Below are 13,414 nucleotides of genomic sequence, written 5' to 3' on the forward strand. Positions count from 1 at the left end.
ACCAGGAAGTTTGCAACATTACTATCATTATTAGCAGGATTTACGACATAGTTAGTAAACCAAAATAGAAAATTAGAATCGTTTTTCCCCTCATTATACTGTACCACCGAAACTACAACAAAATAAATACTATGACAATGTAAACAGTCAAACATGTTCATATCCATTATACCATATAACATCTTTTGCTCAAAGCATCAGTATAAATTTTAAATAAAATGCAATAAAACTCTATCAAACTATGTGCTCCATTGCTTCAATCAAGTCAAATCCAACCAAAGCTACAATTATATTCTAGCAAGTTTAAATAACATAGTATACACAAATCCCATGCAAACTCTATGTTATAGGGAGAAGACCTATCTACACTATCAAACTAGTTCAACGACAAAGAAGTGCGATGTGCCGCCCAAATATGGTGGGGTATGACATCATCATCAAATTTTTAGTACATAAAGTTTAATAGTGTATTGTAGAGACAGAGCTTAAGCAACAATTCAAGCAAACTGAATGGCCTAGCACATTGCTTCAAAAAGTAAAATCCAACAGAAGCTAAACTATCCTAGTTATAAGGTAATAAATATATTTGCAACAACATTTAAAACAACTTGCACGAACCATATCCGCAATCACCTGACAAATGCAGGGCTTTCTGCAGCTGATAAATGTCCAAAGGCATCGTCACAGTTCTTTTTTTAATACTGCATGCTAAAATTTACATGCATATCAGGTCGATCTTACGAAACAAGGACTTCATTGGCGACAGAAACAGTAGCTATAGATCGTTGGACTTTCACAATTACAGTCAATAAGGAAATATAATCAGTGTACTCCACCCAGTGTTTGTGTCACATGACCGAGAATAAATTGTTTCAGCACGTGGTAATGTTTCCTTAATTGTCTTATAAGGAGAACTGATTGAGAATTTATTTAAAGAAAATGATGAAGTATAATAATAACATGTTCAAAAGAAAATACTATTTTATGTATTGTGTTTTTGCAGTAGAATGTCCTATTCAGGGGACATTTTCCTGTAAAATCAACATGGGGAAATATATGTTTTAACATCTTAATGGGCACAATTTGTTGGGTCCTGAAGGTGTCCCCTTAATAGGGATTTTAATGTATTACAGATTAAAAATCTTGAAAAAAAATAAGATGTTCAGTACAATACTGTATTAAGAATGGATGTATGTCTTTCTTGAACATTCTCAAGATTTATTTAAACAACATTATGAATGTGGACTTTGCGGCAGAGAGTGTTACAAATCACTTCAGAATCGAAAGCTCTTATGGCAAGAAAAAAGTGTGACAATGTTTCCCTTATTTACTAAATTTGTTTGGAAGAAAATGGAAAAAATACTAACTACTAATTTACTATAATTTACCAAATACTGTAGGCTTTTACATTCCAATACACCTTCATACAATTATTATTGACGTAGTTTTATTAAATTGTTTTTTGTGTAGGCGAGTACTGTACTCCTACGGTCCAGACAAGATTATATGACCATGAGAACTCCTATAAAGTATCTATAAAATAATCCTATTGAAAACAAAAACAAATTTAGGGAATTTTTTTATTTAATTGTTTGCTCATTACATCCTTTAATTAAAAAATACATACAGTATGTACTAAACTGTAAGATCTTGCAACCCGGATTTTACAGTATACAGTATAGAGTACTGTAACTACAAAAACCTATTTTCTATGGGATCAGTCTGTGGTTTACTGGATATGTACAGTATGACAGTTAATTAAGCCTAAAAAATACAGTTTCATTAACCTCATCACCACTGTACTATACATAATTGTCAACTACAGTACAGGTTGTCAGTCTGTTAGTCAGAAAACGTAAAATGAGGCTAGCCTCAGTTTACAGTAAAAGAAAAGACCGGTTAAATATGAAACTGGACACAGCAAATAGTCAAACAATATTACAGTAAGCATGCGTTATTTACTACAGTAGTTTTGGACTCTGCCCAACACAATAGACAAACATATTGTACATTTCCTGCCTTTCATTCATTCAGCCCTAACTGTAATTGAATTGCAGTTTCCTGAACGTCAGAGAAAAGGCGGATATTTTCAGAAAAATCTATCATGTTAAAATAAGTAATCAACTGATAGTACAGTATTTTACAAAAGTGTAAAAATATAAAATGGGTATTTTTACTTACACACTACGGTTAATACATTTTTTAAATGAGGCCATCGCTACTAAATTAGTTACCTATCAGTTAAAGGTGGACTCCTGCCTGCTAGACTTATAGTACTGTATATTAACATATTTAAAATATAACATTATTTTAACTTTTCGAAAAACATAATACAGTTTTAAACTTATTGGAACACCTTATACATATCATTTTTTGGCATTGAAAAGAAATCTATTTTTATAATATCAAAGTAAAGACACTCTTGTAGATTTCTTTTGAAAGTTATTTAACCTTGACTAAATACACAGAAACTTTAAAACAACAAGAGTTATTGAATTATACAAAATCAATTTCCTCAGAAAACATACTAAAAGAGAAACATGTTAAAATATTATTAATTGAATTAGCTGTTATTAGTAAATTTAATAAATTAACATAATTATGCAGATAAAAAGGGAAACAGTTAATTCATAATTTCTCCCCTAACCCTTATTAAACAACAACTTTTGCCAATTCATTAATGACACCGATATAAAAAGTAAAACTAGGCTGAAGAAAAATATGAAATTTTTGACTGGAGGGGAAACGATTTAAATTTGATCGTACGACAGTGTTTTAGTTTGAAAGGTAATTGGATTAAAGTACACTCGAAAAGTGTTATAATCTTTCCAATATTCATTTCGTGTATCGACTTCAACGTGAGGCATTACTGTTATTTATTATGGAGGATAAATTAAAACTTTTTTAATAGGATCAACTGTAGGTTTATTGAAACACTGATACTATAGAAAGATGTTAATACTGTAACTGATACAAATGGCCTATAGGTATTTCATCCAAAAAACATTTAAGTAAAAATCACAAGAACTCCCAGAAACTACAAACTCTCAAAAAACTACTACAATACTACACATTTTGGGCCAGCCCAATGCTGGTTTCTGAAAAGGAGTTGTCTATAACTTAGTAAACATTCCTAATTTAAAACCATAGTAAATGTAATGAGTATCAAAACTTATTGTAAACTCAGCATCAATAATGTCTTTCTTATCCTATCAAAATCATAAAGAACATAACATAACATTAAATACCTTATGAATCATTTAAAGAGTGGAGCTCCTCCATTGGAACACACCTATTAAGGGGACACTTTGCTATGTGTTCCTTTAATAGGGGTTCAACAGTAAACATTTTCAACATACAATATAACTATCAACTTTAATAAGTGATTTAGGATGTTGACAAAATACTTTTAAATTTGAATACAATTTACATATTCTAAACTACACAGCCACCTTACCTTTTGAAACTTGTTCCAACTTTTCTTTAACCCATCCGCACAATCTACACCTAGATTTTACAAACTTCATAATTCAAAACTTTAGAAAATACTTAACACACGTTTGAAATTCTACAAAATTTGTTCAAAACTCGGATCAATTATCAACATGGCACGAAGTGCTCCTATCAAAGAGAAACTACTAATTCATGTGTTGAGTAAAGTTTCGTTTCTTCCTCGTTCTTGCTAGGGAAAAAAAAGGAATGAACTAAAAGGGAAGCTTACAAATACCTTATGGATATAGAAGCTTAATACAATACCAGGATTGTTCAATTAGAAGAGGGAAAACAATAGGCTGGATAGAGAACAATGAGTTGACAATAAAAGGATGGTTAAAGTTACACCCTACATTATGAATGGGTTCAGATCCTAGGATTCACCCAATAGTCTCTCTTGGATATGAGGATTGAAGTTGGTAAAAGGTTCTTTTCCCACCTTTATTATGTCTAAAACAGAACACTATCTGATACTGACAGTAGCTGGTTACTGACTTTACAGAACCCTACCTGTAGCTAGCGACTATACAGCATTCTAAAAGTACATAATGTAGCTAGTTTTTGCAGAACACTACATTTAGCTATTTTTCGCAGACTATACAGAAAACTATAGGTATAGTTTACAAACTTTACAGAGCACTCTCTGTAGCTAGTTAACAAACTTTACAGAACACTCTCTGTATCCAGTTAACAAACTTTACAGAACACTCTCTGTATCCAGTTAACAAACTTTACAGAACACTACCTGCATCTAGTATCAGACATTACAGAGCACTACCTATAGTCACTTTGTAGAAAATCAAATTTAGCTAGCTAACAGACTATAAGTTACAGTACTTATGACTAGTTAAACAGTGACGGATTACAAAAGCTTTCTGTTAGTGTTAGCTAGCTACTGTAGTGTAACAGACTTTGCAGAACACTATATGTAGCTAGTTAAAAAAGACTTTACAGAACTAGCTAATTAATTTGAAAAAACTAAAAACTTAAACATTTATTTTTAATATTTAAAAGGCCTCTATGGGAAGAAAATCGTATAGTGTATTATTCTTGATACAATCTATTTTCAAACTTCCGAATTGTAATTACTTGGGAAGCTAATTCCCACGACAAACACATGTTTATTATTTACGGCCAAATAGAAAAAAATATGTTTTATATTGTGTGGAAAGTAACAAAGCAATGCCAAGAAGGGAAGTGGAAAGAACTTGAGTGGGGTAGATGTGCTGTTAGAATTATGCATAAAAGTACTTATATTTGTCAAGAGGGGAGGGGGACAGACTCAACATGGTCATATTTAATAAAACGTATCATAGTCTCAATGTCTTTACAAAAAGAAAGACCCAACCTAATATTTTAATATTATGTTAACCAACCCAGAACCAACATAGTACTTACTCCAAGAAAGCATTGGGAGTAAAATCTTATTCTATTTTAAAATTTAGAACAACAGTAAGAAACATATACTACTATTATTATAGTTAGTAGAATATTTTCACAGACCATCATGAGACAAATTATCGAAGTCTAGGTTAAATTCAAACAACTTTCTGCAGTATAATTTACCTGAATATAAAATTTCCACTAGAAAATATGTTATAAACAATTAAATTTTCAAATTTATTTTGAGTAGTATGATTCAATTTTAACTTAAATTGTTTTAAATAAATTAATAGTAGTTTAAAAGGACCTGAAACTGAAATTGAATTGGATACACTAAACATTAATATTTAACTTATTTCGCTACAAACTTCAAACTGTGCTCGGTTATTGTAACAGTTGGAATCTCTGTTTGTGTGCAGCGATGACGTCAATTACACGTCAGTTTCTTTGTAAAACAACAACAATATAAAGTTTACCTCAGGACACCATTTGGCAGGTACACAATAGAAATTAACTCTATTTAATCCAATTATCAAAAAGGTGTTAACAAATTTGCAGATTTAATATAATTAAAACATACTTAGAGAAAATCAAAACCAAATATTTTAAATTGTAAATTTTAAACACATTTAAATAAACACTACTTTTTACAATAGAATCTTTATTAAGGGGACACCTTTGAGATCCATCAAAGTGTCTCCTTAATAGGGGTGTCCTGTCCCTTTGAAGAGGGGTTGTTCACGGGCTCCAGGGAAGAACAATATTGTGTTAATCTGAATAGGAGTACCTCAAGAAATAATTATAATAGAATAATAAATATTCAATTCCTAATATGTACAGTTATGTCTAATGTGTCACTACTGTAGTTATGACATGATTTTTTTTTCTGTTTGACTTGTTTGTACTAAACTATACACACCCTTATAATGTAAGGCTACCGTGTATACAGCATAGACATCTGGATTTTAATCTAAAACTTGACAAATTTCCAGACACAGGCCGACAAACTTATTATTAAGGTTTCATTAAACAACCTTTAACCAAATCAAGATCTTATTCATCGAGAAGTCCTGTTTCTTGCCAAAATCCTTCAACAACAAAACACCCAGGGCGTACATTTGAATAAAAACCTTATGCTAATTAGCAGCAGGGAGCCCAAGACTGCATGTTAATCATCGACAGAACTGCCATGATAACTACAGGGTCTTTAAAGTTAATTTAACAAATTTGACGTTTCGTCAACTTTCTGTGACTCATTTCTGACAACCTCCCATAGCTAGGCCCTCTCAGCTACAACTGACAGGACACGATTGAGTCACGTCGAACTGGACCAGGTCAGACCAACTGGTAAGAGTTTAAACACACAGAAAAAAATGAATATCAGTCTATAAAACATGTGCAGTACTTGTGGGCTAAAATGATAAGAAATTTAACTTTGAATTGTGAAAGGAGAAAGAAAGTTTAAGAAGTCACTTGGAAGTAGATGAAGCTCTTATGTCATTTCCAGCCCTGTTGCAAAATGTCTCACCTGATCTTGTCCGATATTTCTTTTAATCTCAATACAACGTTTTCAATTTGTTTTTCTTTACAGAGAGTCACTCTAGTTGAATAACACTACTGTATCTCTATGATAACACTTTATAAAAAACTTTCCCAATTTGTTTGTTGGGCAACTAGAGTCACATGATCAGTTTCTTTTATTTCTAACCCTGAGCAGATTATTTTATCATGGGAACAAATTGGAACATGTCGCAATAAAAAACAGCCACAAGAATAGAAAATCTTTTTAATTTGTTGAACACTTTTTTAACATTAAATAATAATTGAATAGTTAAATAACACAGATACTTTTAAACATGACTCACAGAAAAACTTTCCCTGTGTTTATTGGGCAACTACAGTAACTGTAAAACCACATGATGGGAAACCAGCTTTTTTTTACCATAACAGATTATATTAAACATTATTGTATGGTTGAAACATGTCGCAGGATAACACAGTCATAACGTAACTACAGTACATTGTAATTGCTTGAGCAACATACTAATGTAATATTTACAAATGTTTACAGTCTTTAATACTTCTATCCATGACACCACAATTGTTCTACATGTAGGCCTACCAAGATTTAGTTAACTATGGACTATCATTCTGTATTTTTAAATGACTAAGAACTTTAAAGTTACTAATTAGGTTAAAGATCATTTTTGATAGAGATATTTGGCAATGATTTTAAAAACCTGTCATCTACATCAAGGACATCGTTAAAAATTCAATCAACAGCCAGTTAAAATATAACATAATGTTTAGGTAATTTTTTATGGAGTCAAAGTGAGAATAGACTAGTATATCATGTTAATCATGTAATTATTTTTATTAATAAGGTCATTATTAGATGTATTAAATTAGTACTTTATTTCCTGGCAATGACTTCATCAACATATCATATGTACGGTAGAACCATGCATTATTATGGGAATATTGCGAAATAAACATAGGCTACAGTATTATCAGTACTAACAATATGGTCATTACCTTTCCAGGAGGCACCTCTACAGTATTAAGGAGACAATTTGAAAGGTGTCCCCTTAATAGAGGTTCTACTGTATTTACTCAAAAACAACAAATGTGAATGTTACACCACAATACAGTATTCTGTTAAAATTTCATGTTTAATTTACCGAGTTTAAGCAAGTACAATATATTGTAGAAATGGTAGAATGCATGAGTTGCAAAGTAATGAATCTTTGACAAAAATAATTAAAGTGTTCCAATCTGTACTAATTATGAAATATTATATTTTACTGTTAATATCAATATGCAGTATTTTAACAGATAGTATTGTAATAAGTAAATATGAGTAAATATTAGTATAATGTAATTAATCTACAGAACGTACAGCTGTGTATATTCCGAGACACTGATATTAAATCTACTGAACTACCAGGTGTGGCATTTAAATCTTTTAATGCTCTTAAAAATCGACAGTGTCAACAGGAAAAGGACTATGAATTTCCCTCCAAAATGTTATACAATTGAATACTGCATTTAAACAATAGTTTTAACAGTGGATTAAAACTGTGAAAGGTCACCTTAAAGTGACCCTGGGTTACAATAACTTAATTGTTTATTGTAGGTATTCATGTCGAAATGATTCAAATAGAGAAATTTAGGAAACCATGTGTAAGATGTGATTGTTAAGAAAACGAGTAATAATAGGACTTTAATTACGCAACTTTGAGGGTAATATTGTGTAAAATGTCCTTAATTATAGTGACATTCCGCTAAGCTACTTAGTATTGTTAAACTTTTAAAACAACAATTGTTTCATCAAATCCGGTATGAATTATTACGGTGTTTGTTACTCACAATATTTGGCGCGAGTTTGTTTGATGTTAATTGACAAAGTGCAGTTCCTACTAATTATACATTGTTTACACTAATTTAATATTTAATAATAATAATTTAGTGTATAATATTATTATACTGAACAACAACTGTACAAGGAAAAAAATAACAAAGAACCTATCAAGCAATAATAATAAAGCATATATACAGGTACCCTTTTTACCTGTGCTTTATTATAAACAAATAAACAATAAAATGTTTGACCCACCCTGTATTTTAAATACCCAACATAGTATGAGGCTGAAGCTATACACAGTAACTGTATTCCTTCCAACCCAAAAATAAAAGCAGTATTTAATAGACTGATAGGAAAGATAATTAATGCGGTGCACTTTGTAACGCATGACGTCTAAAAACACATCTAAGAATCAATTATCATTTTTTTAAATTAACAGCTGCCAAGGGAAGAAATCTAATAAAAAAAATTCCTAGTAGCTTATAAAAATATTTCTAATTAGTATAATTATCAATCAACAATGGGTGGATACTGTAGTGCCTTGACGGTATAGTGATGCAATCAACAGTGATTTAAGTATAGCTCTAAACGATATGTACTGTAGGCTATCAAAAGGTAATCTTTAAAATCCTTTTTACGTACCTCCGTTAGCACAGGCTACTATCATTCCGTTACTGTTCACTTCAGGTTTTTTCTTATCTTTATAAGTCCAAGAAAGCCATTCTGCAGCCTTACTAAAGGTCTGCCGCAATTTTGAGCATAAAATCACAAACATTTTGTACTGTTCTTTTTCTAACCAGTGTGGCGTCCACATCAGCGTCTAATCATATATTATTGTAAGATATTTTGAAAAACCTTAGTGAAATCAGATAGACTCTGCTAACTCAACTGAAATCCAGACAAGAATAGAACTATCCGCATGAGGGAGCAATGACATCACACAATTACCTCATCTGATGAATAATTCATTAGCTTCTTGTCAGACTATGTAAAACCCTCTGCTGATTGGTCAGTGTGAGTAATCCCATTACAGAATATTCATAAGCTAGGGAGTTACCATTTTTATGTGGAGTATTTTTGTGAATAAAATGCTTTAGGCTTTTCAAAGTTTATTCAATGGTATTCTGTTTGTTTTGTGCAAACAACAAGAATTCCTCAACCATGATTCATTCACAAATAAAACTGTCAGCTTTAAGGGGAAGTTAAGGGGCATTAAAGATGGAATTAGGGGGAAAATTAAAGAGGGAGTTAGGGGGCATTAAAGAGGGTATGGGTATTCACCTTCCCATTCTATATACAATATTAATATTATAAAACCTGAAAATAAGGAAATCTGCTATCATATATTATATTTAATAATTATTTCAGATACTTTATCCGGAAAAGGGAAGTCACCTTTAAAAACAATTATAAGAATAAGATCCATAGAATTATGTTATATTTTTCTAAATTTAATACTAAACAAAACAGAAACATCATCACACTCTTGACTTAGAGTAGCTCACATGAGGAAAAATAATGAGAAAACAATCCCCACCTTTTTAACTTGTAGTCCAACAACAATCTAAACCTCAACTTAACTCCAATAGACCATAATATAACTCCGATAAAGAAAATACTGTGTAAACATAGGTTGATAAATAAAACATTAAGTTAATGTGTCAGTCAGTCCACAACAGAATACAGATACACCTGTAACAGGTGGTTGGCTCCTACAAGGAGAACATGCAATCTCCTTACTCATTAGAAATATCTTAGTCACTAATAAGCAATTAAGATTAAAAATTCTGGATATTGTAATGATATTACCTAGTTTGTTTGTCTATTTATTGTATGTTTAGTTTATAGTTCTTATTTCTGTAAACAGATGTTTAGATCAAACTGTAATTAAGTAACTTTTACAGGATTTGCCACCTGGATTAAAGAATAATTTAATTAATTTTTTTTATTTTAAAAGTTAATTTAATTATTAAAGTTCAGATATGGCCTAAACAAATGTTTGTTGTCAAGAGGAAACAACTTTTAAGATGGTGTGCCCATATGGACACGATGATGTCATATCACTACCATAGGCATATCACTACCATATTTGGACACAACACATTTTTGTCAAACTAGTTTGATACAAAATGATAGTGTAGACAGAGCTTTAGAGTTTGACTTTCTTCAATTTTCTGTGTGCACAGTATTTGAGTAAGTTTTCCTTTCTGTTGATTGACAAATATCATATGTTTGGCAATGAAAATTCAAAAATAATTTTGAGCAAAACTTATTGGAAGATGTGGAGCATAAAATGATGATATGATATGATGGTGATGTTGATAATATTATGACTTTTGCCAGATAATTAAAAGATATTAAAAAGCAAATACAGACAATAATAACTAAGAATATCAAGATATTTATAAATATTTAAAAAAGTAAAAAAAATAAATAAATAAATTTACTTACATAGCGACCGGTTAAAAGAGAAGTTATATACAGACTTCGTGAACTGAAAACATCCTGTTGACATTTTTTACGCCACGCCAAATATCGCTTTTTTATACAGGCGCGTGGTACAGTGACAATATCAATAGCGTACACAATTGTATTTGCATGCAGTATCTACAGAGTGCTCTAGTCAACGTGCTGTACGGTACACTTCTGTTGGTACTTTACTAAACAACACTTTATAAAATACTTTCCCTCATATCAGTAACTTTAAATAACATGTAACAACTTGAGTTATGTCTTTTTATAGTGATACTGATGCTCTTTGGTAAACAGATAATTTCTAGTGTCCCATAGAGATAAAAATCCAATAACAAAATTTAAGATGTAGATGATGATGACGTCAGAGGAGTGTTTAGACTGCCCCAAGAGGCAGGACAACAAGGAAGACGATAAGGGAACCTGACTGTATCTTGAAAAATATTAGGCTATTATCTGTAGGGGTATTGTGTATTTTGCTTTCACAGATCAAAACAAATTATAATAAATTTATCATTCCAACTGTAACCCAGTTTCACAACTTTATTGACAAATTAAGGTGCACTTTGAACAATAAAATGTTACAAAAAAGTTGAGTGATATAAAAATATTAATAAATGTTCATTTAAAATATTGCAATTGACATAAAAATTCCAACTGTAACCTAGTTTTACAACTTTATTGACAAATTATGGTGCACTTCGAACAATAAAATGTTACAAAAAAGTTCAGTGAATAATAAATATATATTTTTTTAACCTAAAAATATTGAAATCGACCTAAAAACTGGCCTGGAGGAAATGAAAATATATAAATTGCAGATTAAAACAAAATTGACTCACTATATAATTAGAAACAAATTTATTTTAATTTAATAAAGTGCAAAAGGTATGGTTAAATTTCAAACCTTATTTGATTGAGGTCCGGCTAGTTATAATAATAGAGAAATATAGAGAAATCAATGTATGTATAGTGTTCATTCGTTTAATATGACGTTTATAAATTTATCAATTGAACAATCTACTAGGGAGGGGTAAAGGAAGGAACAGCCCATGCAGACAACCTCATCGTGTAGAATACCAGGCTCCAAGTCTATTGAGTCACCTATGATCTAACTGCCTGTATAATCATTCGGTAAACTCCAACGCGTCTAAACTGTTCAATTAAAGATAATTTAATTCGCACTATATTTAATTTCGAATTGGAAACGCCATTATCTACAACTGAATCACAGGAAGAGAGAGATATTAGGAAGTGCACAATTTAACAAATCAATTGAACGAGTCAATGTTTGTTATACAGGTGGTTAATTAGCATAATGTGCAGTGTTGACACCTGTACTTAACAGTGTTGACAAATTGAATTGTGAAAAGAAGCCAGTTTGAAATCTGATATTAAAAAAAGTTAAACTTTTATTTTCAATGTTGTTTAGGGTAAATCGAACCATAAATTGGGACCCATTTAAAATATACCGTATTCTCGCAACCATTGGATAGTATTCGGTATGTATGTTATAATAAACTATTCTGCCATGGTTTACCATTACCTAGCATTGCAAACCACCATTTAAATTTCTTATACTTTATGAAATAATAATAAAAAAAAATAAAACAAAAACGATATCTCTTCTTATTTCTAGAAATGCGTTTGCTAAACAGGTCGAAATTAAAGTTGTCTAAAATTCAACTGTCAGGGTCATTTTTAAAATGAGGAAAAAAAAGCCAATTAAAATCGTTAAAACAATTGATCTAGTGTGCACTACCTTCCTGTCAAGTATCAAGCCGTTTCCTTTTAAAATACCACGCATATTAAAGAGACAATCTCACACACAAATATAATCGCAGTTTTTATGAATCAAAGAGGTAGCGTACTGTTACACGGATTTGTAAACGTCACGACAGCTTTAAAAATTATTTAAGGTTCCGGTCGTTGACTTGTTAAGAACTACACACCTTATAAACTATTTTTTTTATTTTGAAGGCCATTTGTGAACTTACTGTAATAATAGAAAACAAAAATTGCCACTTATCATTTCATCAGTTGTTATATTTTACAATCATATCATCTTTAATAAAAAAAGACCACCACATCACTGTGATGGTCAATATGATAGATGATAAACTATATACCATGCAAGAATGAATGGCACAAAATAGTATGATGAGTGAACTATGATGATGGTGTAAAGATATATAACATGCTTTGTCACTGATGTGTACATTTAGGGCCATTCAAATATCCAACTTCTAATTAGATTCTTTGAAAAACAATCACCGAAAATATTGTTTTTGTAAATACGGAGAACCATAGCATCCTATCCTGGGGTCGTAGCCACTATGATAGATGATAAATGATATACCATCAGGAATGAATGGCACAAAATAGTATGAGTGCACTACGCTGATGGTGTAAAGATATAGCATGCTTTGTCATTGCTATACGTTCAGGGCCATTCAAATATCCAACTTTTAATTGGATTCTTTGAAAAACAATCACCGAATATATTGTTTTTGTAAATACGGAGAACCATAGCATCCTATCCTGTGGTAGTAGTTCAAGTTGTAAATCTAGTTTCATGCTATTGACCAAGCTTATAGCAACACGCCCTTCTGTACTGGATTACGAGGGATTGGCTTCCTTTACACAAAATAGATCCACGCTTTAATAATAAGACTCAGTGGAGTCGTTGGATAATCTATCTTC

General features: G+C 31.1%; 1 protein-coding gene across 5 annotated transcripts in view; it reads right to left on the reverse strand.

Moving 5' to 3' along the window:
- The window catches only part of LOC144856371 (ras association domain-containing protein 1-like), a 37,928-nt gene that overhangs the window by 8,531 nt on the left and 15,983 nt on the right, over positions 1-13,414 (reverse strand). The window contains exon 1 of one of the 5 annotated variants that reach the window (XM_078714370.1): positions 8,882-9,413. The exons of 3 other annotated variants lie outside the window; for them this stretch is intronic. In XM_078714370.1, the coding sequence (XP_078570496.1) occupies positions 8,882-9,053 (172 nt within the window). In that variant the 5' untranslated portion in view covers positions 9,054-9,413. Of the gene's footprint in view, positions 1-618; positions 941-8,881; positions 9,414-13,414 lie in introns of those variants that run through there. One more of the 5 variants, XM_078714371.1, reaches the window with a different exon arrangement.

This window comes from Antedon bifida, chromosome 11 (assembly GCF_963402885.1).
Source record: "Antedon bifida chromosome 11, ecAntBifi1.1, whole genome shotgun sequence".
NCBI lineage: Eukaryota > Metazoa > Echinodermata > Crinoidea > Comatulida > Antedonidae > Antedon > Antedon bifida.